The sequence below is a fragment of the Phacochoerus africanus genome, chromosome 3, assembly GCF_016906955.1.
Source record: "Phacochoerus africanus isolate WHEZ1 chromosome 3, ROS_Pafr_v1, whole genome shotgun sequence".
In the NCBI taxonomy this organism is placed as follows: domain Eukaryota; kingdom Metazoa; phylum Chordata; class Mammalia; order Artiodactyla; family Suidae; genus Phacochoerus; species Phacochoerus africanus.
The window spans coordinates 136,862,154-136,878,868 of NC_062546.1; the positions used below are offsets into that span (position 1 = coordinate 136,862,154).

Sequence of the window (16,715 nt, forward strand, 5' to 3'; positions counted from 1 at the left end):
TGCACAGGACAGCCACCCAACAGCAAAGACATCCAGGCCCAAATGTCAGTAGTGCGGAAATGAAACCATACTTTAATCGGAATGGCAAATGTCAAACCTCAAGGTTGCATACATGACATTTCATTTTCCAAAAACTACTTCCTAATGTTACCTGCAAGGGCCTACAAACAATGACAAATCCAACAGTGCTGAGTCACCCTGGCCCAGACTGTCTTGCTCTAAATACCCTTTTCCACAATAAAGAACCATCTCAGGGGGAGTTCCCATCGTGGCTCAGTGATTAACGAATCTGACTAGCATTCACAAGGACAAAGATTCAATCCCTGGCCTTGCTCAGTGGGTTAAGGATCTGGTGTTGCTGTGAGCTGTGGTGTAGGTCAAAGATGTGGCTCAGATTCTGTGTTGCTGTAGCTGTGGAATAGGCCGCCAGCTACAGCTCTGATTGGACCCCTAGCCTGGGAACTTCCACATGCTGCAGGTGCAGCCCCCCAAAAAAATGAAAAGCCAAAAAAAAAAAAAATCCAGGAACCATCTCAGGAACCAGTCTGATATGGTTTCTCCTTGGCCAAAGTCAGGATAATTGGGGCATCATAAGAATAACTTAGCCAGATGAAACATAACACTTATGTTTAAATATGTGAGATCATAATGATAACAAACAAAAGGCCTTATTTTCATTGTCCACTGTTTAAAAACTTATTGAAGGAAAGAACCACACTCTTTGTCTTGTATTTTCTGAATGAATTCTATCTAGGTAGACAAATAGCTGTCATAAAGAAATTTGATTTTTTTTTAGAAATATATCAACTGATAATTAAAGGCATATTTGCAACACTATAATTATTTCCTAACTCCTAATTAACATAGGCATAGGCAATGATTATTGATGGCTAACATCAAAAAAGATAACTTGCTATTACATGTCTGTTAATGGAAATACACAATATCATGTATGAAGTATTCTTGCCAAAAATATCTCACCCAAATCTAATTAAGTCTCTAGATTTATCAGTTTATAGGAAATAGGATAAAGAAATATGTTAAGTGGCACAGAAGATGGAATCAGCAAAATTCTGAATGTAGCAAATACTGTAAGACAAATGCCCTGGTTTCTTCAATAAATAAATAGCAAATTTAAAAGACAGATATAGGAGGGGGGATCTGTAAATTTTAAAAATATTTCTCCTATTAAACACATATGGGTTTCATGATCAACGACAATATAATTTTAGTGACACTGGAGACTAAGTACTGTATGTTGAAATTTGTGGGATATAGTCATAGCAGAACTTACAGCTCAATGTATAAATATATATCCCTCTCTTGAGAGTAAATTATAGTCTTTTTATTTAAAATAAATGTTTAAAAAATTAAATACATTATGACAAAGTAAGGATTATTCCAGGGAAACAAAGATAGTTAATGCCAATAAATATATTAATACAATGTGCCTCAATGAGACTTTAAAGAGAACTATATTTCACAAATTAAATTTCTTAAATTAGATGCTTCAAGTATTAAATAAGCACTATGCATTTTATACAATGAGTTTGCTGACAATGTTACAACTAATAATAATAGACATGTGGACAGCCCTTTATGGTTAAAGATTTTTTCACATGCCTAATTGATTTCTTAGAACAATCCTGTGAAGTGGGTGTCATAAGTTATTATTCTGAGCCCTTTTTCTAAGTTGAGGAATGTAAAAAAATGGAAGCAGATGGTACCGTCTCTTTACACATCCAAGGCCTTGGTGGTGATCACTAGAGAGTTTGAATAACTTGTACCGAAACAGACATTAAAAGGTAGAATTAAGTCAAACATCCATTTAAGGAGAGGTATACTGACTTTTTATTTTTTTTTAAGAAATGCTACTATTTCATTTTAAGATAGACTCCTCCACTAATCGAATGTAGATATGCGATTAAATTTAGTGGACAGTAGACAGAAAATTTACATAGTGGTGCAATGCAATAACTATAACCTGAGTATTCATGTAGTTATTTTTGGTAAAGCAATTTCCAGGCACCTAGGCATCATTTGCAGTTGTCACCTCCTAAATCTTCACTTTCACTAAAGCTCAATTTCAGGGTTCACTGTAAGTCAAACACTAAGTCAAGCAACACTTGAGCTTACTTAGAAATAAGTAACTCTGATTCTGTAGTTTCCCGTTTCCTAAAGACAGGCTGTAAATAATTTCACACAAAGTTCTAAGCCTTCTGATAATACCAGAAAAAATAGGGAGGCAGTAGAATTTACAACATTTGGATTGACTTAGTAGATTCTGATACTGTAAAAAGAGCTTTTTATTTTTGTTTGCTTATTTTTTAAACATGTGGCTGGGCCCACAGCATATGGAAGTTCCTCAGCCAGGGATCGAACCAGAGCCATTGCAGAGAAATGCCAGGTAGTTATTCTGTGAGCTACAAGGGAAGACCTAGAAAGGGGCTTTTTAAATTTTCCTATTCCAATCTCTTAAGATTACATTCACAATATTTAATACTCTGCATAAACCACAACTTTTTTGGCTGGAAGGGATATTAGAAATCAGTGCATTCAATACCTTCAAAATGAGGCCAATAAAATTATGGAATTTGCTTTGGGTTATATGTGTAGAGAGTGGCAAGATTAGGAGCAAAAGCCAAGTAAATAAAAAGAATGTTGTTGGAAAGAACCAGAGAACAGCCTTTCCCCATCTCTTTATTACCGTAGAAGTGGAAGGTAAGATCCGGGCAGATAGATCCATTTGCCCTATCAGCTTACCAAATATGCTTGAACAGCAATGTAGTGTCAGAATTAAAACACCTATCTTTTCATTATAAGCCAGTGTATACTTAACAGTCATAAAAATTTTCAACTCTGTTGATTAGACTAGTTTTCATAATAGGCACTAAAAATAATCACACTATTACTTATATGGACTTAATTTATGGAATTGAGAGTCTCATTGGGTTATGAAAAAATTGGAAGTGGTAAAGAAAGAAGATTCCAATAATCTAATAACATAATGTATATATTTTATTAAGTTTTTTTTTAGTAGGGTGGTAATTATTATAGTAATCAATTATCTAGGCCTATCCCTTTAAATGGGGGAAAGACTTCCAGACTTTATTATTATTGGTTAATTTTTAATACAGTTTTCTTCTATGAAAGTAATACATTTCCAATGTAAAATTCTATGACATAAAGAAGGATGAAAAAAGTCACCCATGGTCCTACCACCCAGGGTATCCACTTTTAAAATTGTTCTATATTTCTTTTCAGAAATTTCATGTAAAAGTTTTGTTTTTTTTTTACCTTACTGTATTAAACATTTAAATGCTTTAAAAGCTGATTTTAGCATAAGCACTTTCGGTGTTATTATAAAATACTCATAAGCAATTTAATGGATGCAAAAATTTCCTATGATGAGTACACCCTGATTATTCTGAATAATTGTTTCCAAAGAAATAATCTGAGACCCTTCCATGGACTCGCCTAACTATCAGTGTATGTATCCAATAAAGATCCTAGCAAAATCATTTCTTCTTGTCCAAAAATCAAGAATATGTTTTTCTCATTCTTAAAATGATACTAATTTTCAAACCATTATTGAAATGTAATTACTGTATTAAATTTAGAAATCAAAGTGGGCTCCTAAACTGTTGTTCAGGAAATAAAAACCAAAAATTTTCAAAATTAAAATCTCTCAGAGAGGTGATCCCATTGTGGCTCAGTGGTAATGAACCCGACTAGTATCCATGAGGACGTGGGTTTGATCCCTGGACTCACTCTGTGGGTTAAGGATCTGGCGTTGCTGTCAGCTATGGTGTAGGTCGCAGATGAAGCTCAGATCTGGTGTTGCTGTGGCTGTGGCCTAGGCTGGCAGCTATAGCTCCAACTTGACCCATAGCCTAGAAACTTCCATATGCCACGGTTATAGCCCTAAAAAGACAAAAACAAAAACAAAACTCACATAGAATGTACATATTAGTAATGTTAAGAAAACATGTAAAATTAACAGCTTATTTTCACTTTACCCAATGGAGAGTTCACATTACAATTTATTTCTCTTGATTCATAAGTCTTACCTTGTAAAGATGACTTATTGAAGGCAGTAACAGAAGTGGCTACAGAAGGAGGGGATAAAGGATGGTAAATTGACTGTAAAGATATTGTTTATTCAAGTATAAAACATCAGAGTTGAAACAGTTGTCTATGGATTATATAAAGCCACAATCTCAGGATAAAGTTTGAAGTTCTTTATACACAGAGGATGTATCTTTCTTTACTAAAATTTTATTTCTAATAAAACAGAATTATTCTATTGAATAAATAAGCTTGCATTTATCTATTAGACATCATAGAAATCAACATTATCTAAATTTTCCAAATTTTAATACATTATTTCTATAGATTAATGCTCTAAGCTGTTTCTACTTAGAAGATTTTTATAATTAGACTGATTTATTTTATAAGCCATTTTATTTTTGGTGCTGAACTTAGAAAAAATTGTCAAGAAACTTACAAATTTGAAAGATAATTAAGGCTCATAAAACCATTGATAGTCTATCATAATTCAGACTTCATAGAATAAGAATGAATTTCCATGTAAATTTTAATTTTCTGTTTATATCTCGAAGCCACGGGAATTAAGTTATATTATACTCCAAAATATTCATAGGTAGATGAGAAAGTATAAAATGTGGATCACAGCTAAAGAAGACAAGTTTTCATTCCAGTTTTAATAACTGAACTTGTTAAATTTTATTATTTTTTTTTCTTATTTCCAATGACATGTATTGACATCTATTTATAGGATCCATTGATATGCCATTATGAACTTAAGAACCCTTATACATAAACACACGTATGTGCACATCCTGTCAAATGAATAACAGGAAAATCTTACTTACCTCTGCTGACATCCATGGCATATAATTCTCTTAGTCCCAGGTCATTAAGAGATTTCGTCAAGTCGAGAGGCTCCTGAGACTGATAGTCCTTCAATAACAGTGTATGCAATGGATCAAACTCACATTTGCTGCATATAATGGGGGCAAGTTCTTGAAGTGGCGCATGTGGACTAACTCTCACTATTGTCTTCTGCGTTTTCTTAAAGTTGATCACTACTCTCACAGTTTTCTGAAACACAGATTAAAGCCAGAGTTATGCTGTAATTAACGGAAACAAACTTTCTACAGTGATGTCTAGAATAATGAGATAATCTATCAGTACATATTCACATAATAAACAGTATTTTTCTATTTTGGTGTAAATTTTTTTTTATTACTGTTACTCCCTAAATCCAAGCCAGATTCTTAGAAGCAGTTTGCTTGTTAAATAATCTATATTAAATCCATAAGTCTTGTAAAGCAGTAAGATTTAAATCCAAATAGAAACTAGCCTCATATCTAGTCCTACAAATGTTTTTCCTTTATTCCTTAAAATATTTACTTTAAAATTAGCAAGCATACATAGTAATAGATTTATCATGTTTTATTATTCTATTTTTTAGTTGAGAAGTATTTTTCATTCTCTTTCTTTTTTGTCTTTTTAGGAACACACAGGAGGCATACGGGGGTTCCCAGGCTAGGGGTCCAATTGGAGCCACCGGCCTGTGCCACAGCCACAGCAATGCAGGAACCAAGCCACATCTGCAACCTACACCACAGCTCACGGCAACACCAGATCCCCAACCCACTGAGCAAGGCCAGGGATCCAACCTGTGTCCTCACTGATGCCAGTAGGGTTTGCTAACAACAGAGCCACAACGGGAGCTTGAGAAATATTTATCTTTCTAATGGTTTGTCAGTTGTCTCAATAAAAAAGGGATTTTTAATGGAAACACTGAAATTTTGAGCTTTTCTCTATTTGAGATAAGTGAGTTAATCCACACAAAGAACTTAAGACAGTGTCTGGCACATTGTAAACTATCAATAAATAAATATTAACAATTATGCCTACCTGTTGTTGTTGCCACTATTATTTAGTACTCTGGCTAATTGTAATATATTAGTAAAGAATATTAAAATATTCCAAATTTAGGTATTTAACACTAATTCAAAATTATTGAGAAGACTTTAAGCACCTTAACATTTTAATGTAATTGAATTAAATCCTGGATATAAATGGGGAATTTAGAAACATGTGACCATGCTAGATGAAGCCTACAGATTGTAGATCCTCAAAGTTTAACATGTATTCATAAAACTAAAAGACCATATATAATCTCATGCTATAGCATAACTATTTCCATCTAGATAAACAGTATACATATACTGATAGAAAAGAGCCCAATTAATATTTAATATAGGAATTCCCATCGTGGCACAGCAGAAAAGAATCCGACTAGGAACCATGAGGTTGTGGGTTCAATTGCTGGCCTTGCTCAGTGGGTTAAGGATCCAGCGTTGTCTTGAGCTATGGTGTAGGTCGCAAATATGGCTTGGATCCTATGTTGCTGTGGCTGCGGTGTAGGCCAGCAGCTGTAGCTCCGATTCGACCCCTAGCCTGGGAACCTCCATATGCCACAGGTGCGACCCTAAAAAAGACAAAAGACCAAAAAAAAAATTTTAATACAAAATCACACTTTGTAGAAAGTAAAATATGTTTTAGCATTGTTTAATAAAGTTAACTTTTTTGTAAAAAAGCTTCATAATAACATGGAGAAAAGAATACATATATATACTAAGTAAATCATATACAAATGAATACATAAACCTTTATATATTTTCTGAAGTTAAAAATGATTGATGTCGCTCCTAATGAAAGAGTATTTCTAGAAACCCATAAACTTGTATCCCTATTGCTTATAGAAACGAAAAATTTATAAAGGAGAATTGATGATATTAGAATCACTGTGGTTAAAATTTTTTTGCTTAAAATTAATACATTACAGAAAACTGAGGAAGTTCCCATCATGGTGCAGTGGTTAACAAATCTGACTAGGAACCATGAGGTTTTGGGTTCGATCCCTGCCCTTGCTCAGTGGGTTAACGATCCGGCGTTGCCCTGAGCTGTGGTGTGGGTCGCAGATGTGGCTCGGATCCCGTGTTGCTGTGGCTCTGGCATAGGCCAGTGGCTACAGCTTCGATTAGACCCCTAGCCTGGAACCTCCATATGCTGCGGGAGCTGCTCAAGAAAAGGCAAAAAGTCGAAAAAAAAAGGAAAACTGAGCCATTGTATAGCTCAAATAATTTAGAAGTTAATCAGTTACAACTACTACTTACCAAATACAGAGCAGCCAAAAAATTATTTTAATAAATTCTTAAATGAATTTGTATTAAAAGATTCTAAAGCCTTTTGTAAAATGCAAAATACTCTGAGTAGCTTAAAATACAGATCATTCATAATCGTCAGTTTCTGATGCTATCATATACATCACTTTAGAACATCTAAAATTTCATGTACTCTCCCAATTCTAGCTTATCCAAGGAAAAACAACCAAGTGAATCCTAAACAAAGTGACCCAGGAAAACATGATAGCCATGTGTACATCGAATTTGATGAGAAAAGGCAATTTTTTTTCATTTACAGTGAGCTGTAGATAATGACTAAAAAAATCAACCCAGTATTTTGGCTGTGAAATGTCAAACTCTACAGTGAAAAATCTTACCTCTGGTATTATAGGTGTAGGTTTCTTCTTATCCAAAATTTTTGGCTTTAAAATGACTTTTTCTACCTCCAACATTCCTATTGGTGTGTTTGGTTTAAATTTAATGGGGTTCTTTTCAGCTGACAGCAGATCAATTGTGTGACTTGATGGATTTAAGTGATACTTTGCACAGAGGAATATCAACAAGTCCATCATAGGTTTACTGTAAAGCAAGAGTAATTCTGATCATAGAACAATTTCATTAACTGTTAAAGTTATTGTTTTAAGCATTTTTCCTAGGGCCTCTCATCTTCAGTAGATAAAACAAGGCTACAAAATATTACTTGTGAAAGCAGTTTAAAAATCGAACAAGATATTTAAGCAGACAAAATTATCATAGTTTAAAAACTCTGAATGGTATTCAAGAGAGCTTGGATCCTTGTGATGGTTTAAAAATTTTGTATATTTTATCTGCCAAACTGTCTTCATAGTATAGATTTCAGGAGAAAAGAAAGTCCTTTCCTTACGCAAAAGCAGTCACTTAGTTTAGCAGATGATCCTTTTAAATGCCATTTGGAATATGAGCAGTATTTAGCTTAGGAACTGGTTATATTTCAAAGTTCTCCTAAGAATGAAGCATTAAAAATGACCACCACCCTTTGGGCTTTAGATAGCATAGAAAGTATCTACAAGAGGAAACCCCCCAAAAATGCTAAAGAGTGTCGTACATATTTCTTAATTTATTCAAACAGCATTTACTATATTCTAGGCACTAAAGACACAGTACAATTGTTAGGCATACCTTCTCTCATAGATCTAATACTCTGCTAGAGGGACTAGACCAAGTATCAGCAAACCACAATCTGCAGGTCAAAATGGACCCACAGCGTGTTTTTACATAGGTAGAGTTTTACTGACACACAGCCATGCTCATTTGTTTACTAGTATGGAGGGGCTGCTCTGTGTTACAATGGCAGATTTGAGCAGATGTGACAGACACTGTATAGCCCACAAAGCCTAATATTTGCTATCTGATTCTGGACAGAAAAGGCTATAGACTCATGGTAGACAATGAAAAAATAACCAAGAAAATGTGTGAGACAATTTCCAATAGTGGCTAAGTGTTGAATACTAACTGGTAATACCGAGCCTATTTCTAGAGGGAATTGCAAATCCAACTTGAGATTCAGAGACACTTCTTATTTTTTACCTCCCTTTCTACAGACTCCCAACTGTTGACACAGATTTGTGTTTGCATTCACACCATCTATAGAACAATGTGGTCTCCAATTCTTTCCCTGTCAGCCATCCTTGTGGCTCAGCAATAATAATGCTGACTAGTATCTTTGAGGATGTAGGTTCAATCCCTGGCCTCATTCAGTGGGTTAAGGATCTGGCATTGCTGTGAGCTGTGGTGTAGGTCTCAGATGCAGCTTGGATCCCACGGTTCTGTGGCTGTGGCGTAGACTGGCAGCTGCAGCTCTGATTTGACCCCTAGCCTGGGAACTTCCGTATGCGGAGGGGTGTGGCCCTAAAAAAATAAAAAGGAAAGTACACCAAAAAATCTTTTGTATTATGTGCTTTCCTCAAAAGTCTAGAGATGCTAAGCTATTCGTTCTTATTTAAGACTAAGGCCCTAAAACACATGTAAAATTCCTGTTTTCATGAGATGAGGTATTTGGGTTGGTAGGCTTCATTTGAGGATAATTACGTGGCCAACTTTTTTTTTTCTAGTGGGAGATATAAATGTCAATAAAAACAATTCTCCAATTTCTTGACTAGATATATGAACATGGCTATCAGTTTTCTAGAAACTAAACAGGGAAATAAGGCTAAAAATCTCACTGTTCAGTATGCTATTTTTAACTTAGTACATGTGTTTTCATATGCACCTCATCCTCACTCTCTTAAATGGAGTTTCCAGGTCTGCAGCCTCTCTGGTTCAGAGTTTCCAGAAAAGCAGTAACCTGTTGGTGAAGGATTTTTGTCGGATGCTATGTGGTCTTGAGATCAAACACTTTATATAGATTTTCACACCATTCCCTGCATTCAGCTCTCTACCTCACCCTCACCTTCTGTGGTTGTTTGCCCATTTGTAATGGTACACTCACCTCCCTTCTCTCTTCCATATACAGGTTGTACCTCTTACACATATACCAAGAAAAAGAAATAAAAGATTAAGTTCCTCAGTAAAATTGGTCTCTTAAATATGTTTCTTATGCTTTTAATAAATGCTTGCATGGTAATATTTATGAGTTTTAGTTGAGCTACCTGGTATGCTCACACATAAATTGTCTATAATTGCCCCAGTTTTGGCTTTGGATAGTACACATTTAATTTCATCCAGAGAAAGACTAGCATATGGTATTGTTGAAGTTCATTTTTTGATAACATAGTATATACACTATGATAGCAACTTGATGCTATATACCAATCCTAGATTTGGAAATGGTACTTCTTCCTCTGATAGGAAATAAAGTTAAGAAGATTAGGGAATGTCTAGATAAATAAAACATAATTATAAATACAGTTAAGCTGGAAGAGGAGAGAATTTTCACTGCCAGCTAAATGGAGAGCTGTCCACTGTGGTCTATGAGTAAATGGTGATATGTTTGGATTACATTTATCTTTATCTGTAAATGTGCCAATTAATATATGTAAAAACTCTAAACTTTTCACTTCAAACATCTTTTACTTCTTAAATGTTCAGTTCTTTAGAATCTCTGCCAGAAATACACACTAAAAGTTAACAAGACAAAAGGAGCGTTTCAAGTTTTGGTTTTGTTTTATTAATTCCTACTCTCGTGCTAACACTTTTCATCATTATGTATAAACATAAACTTTTAAGGAAAAAGATATTTAAAAACTTTTTAAAGGACAATTCGACACTCTTTATGTATACTTCTATTTAATCCTTCTTATATGCCTTAATGAATTACTGTATTTTTGTGACACATAAATTTTCTAATTTAATAAAGCCGATGGATAATGGGCCAAAAATATTATAAATATAGCCTATTCCCTTAGTCAATATGGTCATCTATAATCTTTGCATGCTATACCAGATTTCACAGCAAAAATGTTGCATGCTGACTAGAACCTCTGAACTTACTGCCTAAACATTTTCTAATAAAAATGACTCTTGGAAAGGCAACTAAAAGTTACAGACCTTCCTTATGACTTTATTCTCTCATTCTATAATTCCAGTCTCAATTTTTTATTCAATAATTCCAGAAGCCAATCTTGTCTAGAAAATATTCCTATTCCCAGACAGATAAATGCAAAAGACCAACCAGAAAGTTTGGCAACAGACACAAATACAGATGCGGATTTAATACTGTCTATGATAATGATATTTCAGGTTTCTGGGGAAAGAAGTGAATTTCCCAACTGATATTGGGGAAAATCTGATGAAAAATAAAAAGTTATATATCTACCTTATTCCTTACACTAAAGTAAGCCCGAGCAGACTATAGCTATATAGATGTGAGACTATAACTCTGGGGTCGGGGGGACAGAAAAGAAATCCATCTTCATGTAGTTTATGTTCTAGGACAGTGCTGACCAGTAGAACTTTCTGCAGTGAAGAAAGTTTTCTGTATCTGTCCTGTCTAATCCAGTGTCCACTTACTACATATGGCTACTGAGTATTTGAAATACATTAAGCTAATAGACTCACAAACTTAATTTTTCATTTCATTTCACTTAAATTCAATTTCAATAGTTTAAATGTACATGTGGTAAGTGGCCACTATATTGGACAGAGTAGCTCTGGTGCATTGATTCTCAAAGTATGATTCACAGATCAGCAGCATCATTTTCACTGGAAACTTGTTAGAAATGCAGATTATCAATTGCCTGTCCAGATCATTGAATCAGAAACTCTTGGAGTTCCCATGGTGGCGCAGTGGTTAACGAATCCGACTAGGAACCATGAGGTTGCGGGTTCGGTCCCTGCCCTTGCTCAGTGGGTTGACGATCCGGCGTTGCCGTGAGCTGTGGTGTAGGTTGCAGACGCGGCTCGGATCCCGAGTTGCTGTGGCTCTGGCGTAGGCTGGTGGCTACAGCTCCGATTCAACCCCTAGCCTGGGAACCTCCATATGCCGCGGGAGCGGCTCAAGAAATAGCAACAACAACAACAACAACAAAAAGACAAAAGACAAAAAAAAGAAACTCTGGAATGAGGCATAGGACTCCAGCTGAAACATAAGTGTAGTTTTCTCACCAGTGATCTGAAGAGAAGAGGATAAAGGAGTAAATTATATATCAGATGATGATAAATGCTATGATGAAAAATAAGACAGGGAAGGAGATTAGAAAACATCCTAACTGAAAAAAATGATATTAGAATGGAGACCTAAATGGAATGGAATACTGGGGAAAGAGCATTCCAGGCAGAGCTGACAAGTGCAAAGGCCCTGAGGCAGAAGTATGCTCCTCGTGTTTAAGGAAAAACAGAAACTAGCCTGACAGAGTGAAAACAGTAGATAGGATAGAGTCATTTTCTTACAGGACTGATAAGACTAGTGATTTTTCTTATAGGGCTTTTATGAAGTGAGAAAACCACAGGAGGGGTCTGAGGAGTGATGTGATCTACTTTAAAAGGATTGTATTCTGATTGTGGTATTCAGAACAGCCTAGGGGAGCAGTTATAAGGTTATTGCAAAAATTTAGGTGAGAGACAGTGGTTGACTGTCTCTATTCAGATTCCAGGATATTTTGTAAGGAGGTAATAGGATTAAATCTAATGCGGGAAGAAAAGGGTAAAATAACACAAGAGACAGAAAGAGGAGGCAGCCTGTGGAAAGAGGCCAAGACTGCAAGGACACTACCAAGAGGCAAGGCTGCTGAAAGGCTCAACAGGCCTAAAATGTTCATTTTTTTTTTTTTCTTTTATAGCCGCACCTGCAGCATAGGGAAGTTCATGGGCTAGGGGTCGAATTGGAGCTGCAGCTGCAGGCCTACACCCCACCATGGCAATACGGGATCAGAGTTGCATCTGTGACCTATGTCACAGCTTGCAGCAACGCCAGATCCTTAACCCACTGAGTGAGGCTGGGGACCAAATTCACACTATGTCAGGTTCTTAACCCACTGAGCCACAAAGGAACTCTTAAAATGCTAATTTTAGTTATTTGGTATGTGATATGCTTACTAACCTCTCCTTTGGTGGTTCACAAACCGTCACAATGGTGCTGGTAGCTTTGAGGGGGGTTAAATCAAGGATAGAAATGAAATTTTAAACACAGAGACTGAAAAATAAGAGTTGAAAAATATAAGTCCAAGACAGAGGTGGTTGGAAGAACATAAACCCTTGGGAATTTAGAATAATATTATAAAGGGTATTTGTGGAATAGGGTTCAGGCCAATCTTTCAGAGGCTTTAAAGAGGAGAATGAGGAGTTCCCGTCGTGGCGCAGTGGTTAACGAATCTGACTAGGAACCATGAGGTTGAGGGTTCGATCCCTGCCCTTGCTCAGTGGGTTAACGATCCGGCGTTGCCGTGAGCTGTGGTGTAGGTTGCAGACGCGGCTTGGATCCCGCTGAGGTTGAGGGTTCGATCCCTGCCCTTGCTCAGTGGGTTAACGATCCGGCGTTGCCGTGAGCTATGGTGTAGGTTGCAGACGCGGCTCGGATCCCGTGTTGCTGTGGCTCTGGCGTAGGCCGGTGGCTACAGCTCCGATTGGACCCCTAGCCTGGGAATCTCCATATGCCGCGGGAGTGGCCCAAGAAATAGCAAAAAAAGACAAAAAAAAATAAAATAAAATAAAGAGGAGAATGACCTAACAATATTGTCTGGATTCCATTTATATCTAGATGTGAACTCCTCTCTAGCAGGACCACTTCTCAGCAGTCTTTCTTTCCAGGTTCTAATATAATGCAGGTACATAGTAGGGTCAGTGTCAGTGAATGAGGAATTTATAGGAACCCATGATTATTGATCTCTTTGGTAATTCTGCTTAAACATCCATGAGCTCAAATACATAGCAGACAAGATGTATTTGATATGTCTGTTCAGTGTCTGATGCATGAAAAGGTGAAATTGTTGAAAGGAGTTTTACATGCTTTAAAAAAAACAAAACAAAACACCTCACATGTGAGAAAGCAGTTTCAGTTTTTGTTGTATCGAAAGCCAGTACATTTTTACACAGTAGTATGTAAGCATTAAGTTGGGCCAAGACCTTTTCCAAAAACAGTTTCAGACCAGTTTGACTGCTTGAAGTATTCAATTGAAGGCTCAGCGTTAAAAGCAGTAAAAGCTCAGAAAAGATGACCCTGACCTAACCGATTTTGAGGGTGGGAATTACTGACTGTCAGGCTCTACCATAAAGGAGCCATAATACTATAAAAGCAGGGCATAACTTTTAAGCAGGTCCTGCATGCAAAGGGGCTGCTTTTGGGCTTCACTAGTCACAAAGTGCTCCCACAGAAAATGGAATCATCTCGTGACTGTAGTTTAGAATTATCCACCTGAATGCTGAGTTACTTCTACCAAAAACAGTAATTTTGGTTTGAGGATAATTGTCCTAAACTGATGCATCTAACAGCAGTTAGCAGAAAGGTTCAACCACGTGATCACAACAGGAAGGACACTTGTTTTCCCGCTTGTTAAGATGGGAGCACGTGCCAGCAGTCCACCTGAAACTGGAGCCAAATAATTAAAAGTTGAAAAGGGTTGGCTGAATTTGATTATCCTATTCTCATTTAAATAAGAAAATATTTTCTCCCTCTATGCTACCACATTACTTTGAATTTTGGTTTATTTAACAGAATCTGCCTTGCATTAAATTATTTACAGATTTTTTTTTCTCTTGTAAAACAATGATTTCCCAGAGGGCAGATTAACAAAAAATTTAAAAAATTTAAAAAAACCTTTAAAAACTCTTCTTTGAAATGAAGAAATCCCAATGAGATTTCCCACTCCTTTTAGAAATAAACAAAAGTCCCTTGTATTAGTTTCATATGTATCATCTCATTTGAGCTCACAACCACCACAAAAGCTACTCCCACTTTATGAACGAAAAATATGTGGTTTGAAAAGTTATATGAACAGAATGAAGTTATATGAACAGAATGAATTATGAAGAGCAAGAATAGAATTAGGATGCAATTAGGATGAAAATGTCATGACTACTAAGCCAGCTACATTTTAGCCTCATGATCCCATGAATCAGGATTCAGGATAGGGCGGATGATTTGCAACAGGCTATCTGCTGCATTTTACTTCGTAGACTGATGACATCAATAAATTATTCCCCAAAATCCTCCAGTGACCCTCCCTGCATTCATGACACATATTAAGGGTACTCTTGTCCTAGTTTTACTACCTGCTAGATAAGACAAAAACTTCCATTTTGTGTTTGATCCACTTGGGTACGAAACATGCAAATCATAGTTTATCAAAGAGCTTTTAGATGATCTCCAACAACTGCCTTAGTGAATTTTCCAACCTTGGAGGTGCATAAATAAAGTCACAAATAGGGTTGCTATATACATGGATGGAACTAGAGACTCTCATACTAAATGAAGTCTAAGTCAGAAAGAGAAGGACAAAAACCATATGATATCACATTTCTGGAATCTAATGTATGGCACTAATTAGCCTTTCCACAGAAAAGAAACTCATGGACTTGAAGAACAGACTTGTGGCTGCCAAGGGGGACAGGGAGAAAGTGGGATGGACTGGCAATCTAGGGTTAATATATAAAAACTATTGCCTTTGGAATGAATAAGCAATGAGATTCTACTATATAGCACTGGGAACTACATCTAGTCACTTATTGATGGAGCATGATGGAGAAAAAGAATGTATATATGTATGTGCGACTGGGTCTCTTTGCTGTACCACAGAAAATTTAAAGAACATTGTAAACCAGCTATAATGGAAAAAATAAAAATAATTTAAAAAATAGCGTTGTTATATAACTTATCATCCCATCTGGGACAACTGAGAGCGAAAGGTGGCACTACCAGTTATTACTCTGGAATGAGAGGTACAAACAGGGACTGTCAGAGGAAAATAAGGATGCATGATGATAAGTACTTATTGTGACTAGATTGACTTCACGCATCTAATAAGGAGTTGAACTCTAGTGAATAAGATTCCTCCTTAGCATGATTCTTTAAATCTGCCCCAGTATCCAACAGACTATTTTACTCATTTTCAATGCATCCTCAAAACTGAGTAGAGTTAAATTGGTTCCAGGTGTCCCTTACAAAGGCATACCAACAACTCCATTAAATTTACCGGTGAAACAATATAGGAACCATTAGAACATTCCCCTTTGTTACTGATGTTTATTTATCTTAACCTAACCCATGTAGTTCAGTAATGAATTCAGGAATGAAGCTAACCCACCTAGTTCACGATGAGTTGAGTAATGAGTTCAGGAATGCTCTCAAACTATGCTTGTATGCATGAAATGAAGTGGATCAGGAACATAAAACAAATAAACCTAATCTCTAAGTTGAGAGTGCTTACTGAATTATGAAATAGGAAATGTTTTGAAGAAAGTAACACAGAATTAAAATTTGAAGATCAGGATGGTATTAAATAGTTTAAAAGACATATCAAATACTGAAAATAGATATTTCTCAAAGTAAAAAAAAAGTTGAAATTTCCCACCTTAGATTAAACTCTACTTGATCATGTATCTTGGATGTTATATTCAAAGCTAATTATGAAAAATTACCTTTATAAAAACTGTGATTTAGGAACATATTTAAACACACACATATACATCGCCTATAAAAAGAGAAATACTACAAATATACCTCACTGCAATTGGGGCAATTCAAATATGAACAAAGGATAAAATAAAATTTTATTGACATGAAAGTTAGAGATCATTCACTGAAAAAAAAGGCAGGTTACAAGATAGCACATGCAGTATGATGCTATATTGGCAAAAGAGGAAAAGGTGCCTATATAGGTATGTGTGTAGATATACCCTTGTGTGTGTATGTGCGGTATGTGTCTGTGTATATGCCTGTGTGAGTAAAAGGTTAATTACTACAATGTTAATAGCTTGATCTGTCTCCTTAAAAAAGTGACATGGTGTTTTAAATACTTTTTCTGGTTTGTCTGTATTTTCCTACTCTCTGTAATATCCAAACATTTATAGGCATTAAAAATTAAA

General features: G+C 35.9%; 1 protein-coding gene across 6 annotated transcripts in view; it reads right to left on the minus strand.

Moving 5' to 3' along the window:
* The window catches only part of COBLL1 (cordon-bleu WH2 repeat protein like 1), a 151,289-nt gene that overhangs the window by 41,301 nt on the left and 93,273 nt on the right, over positions 1–16,715 (minus strand). For all 6 annotated transcript variants that reach the window (XM_047772757.1, XM_047772755.1, XM_047772760.1 and 3 more), the window contains 3 exons: positions 7,598–7,799; positions 4,896–5,124; positions 4,071–4,109 (listed from right to left, as the gene is read on the minus strand). In XM_047772757.1, coding sequence (XP_047628713.1) covers positions 4,071–4,109; positions 4,896–5,124; positions 7,598–7,799 — 470 coding nt within the window. The remainder of the gene's footprint in view (positions 1–4,070; positions 4,110–4,895; positions 5,125–7,597; positions 7,800–16,715) is intronic.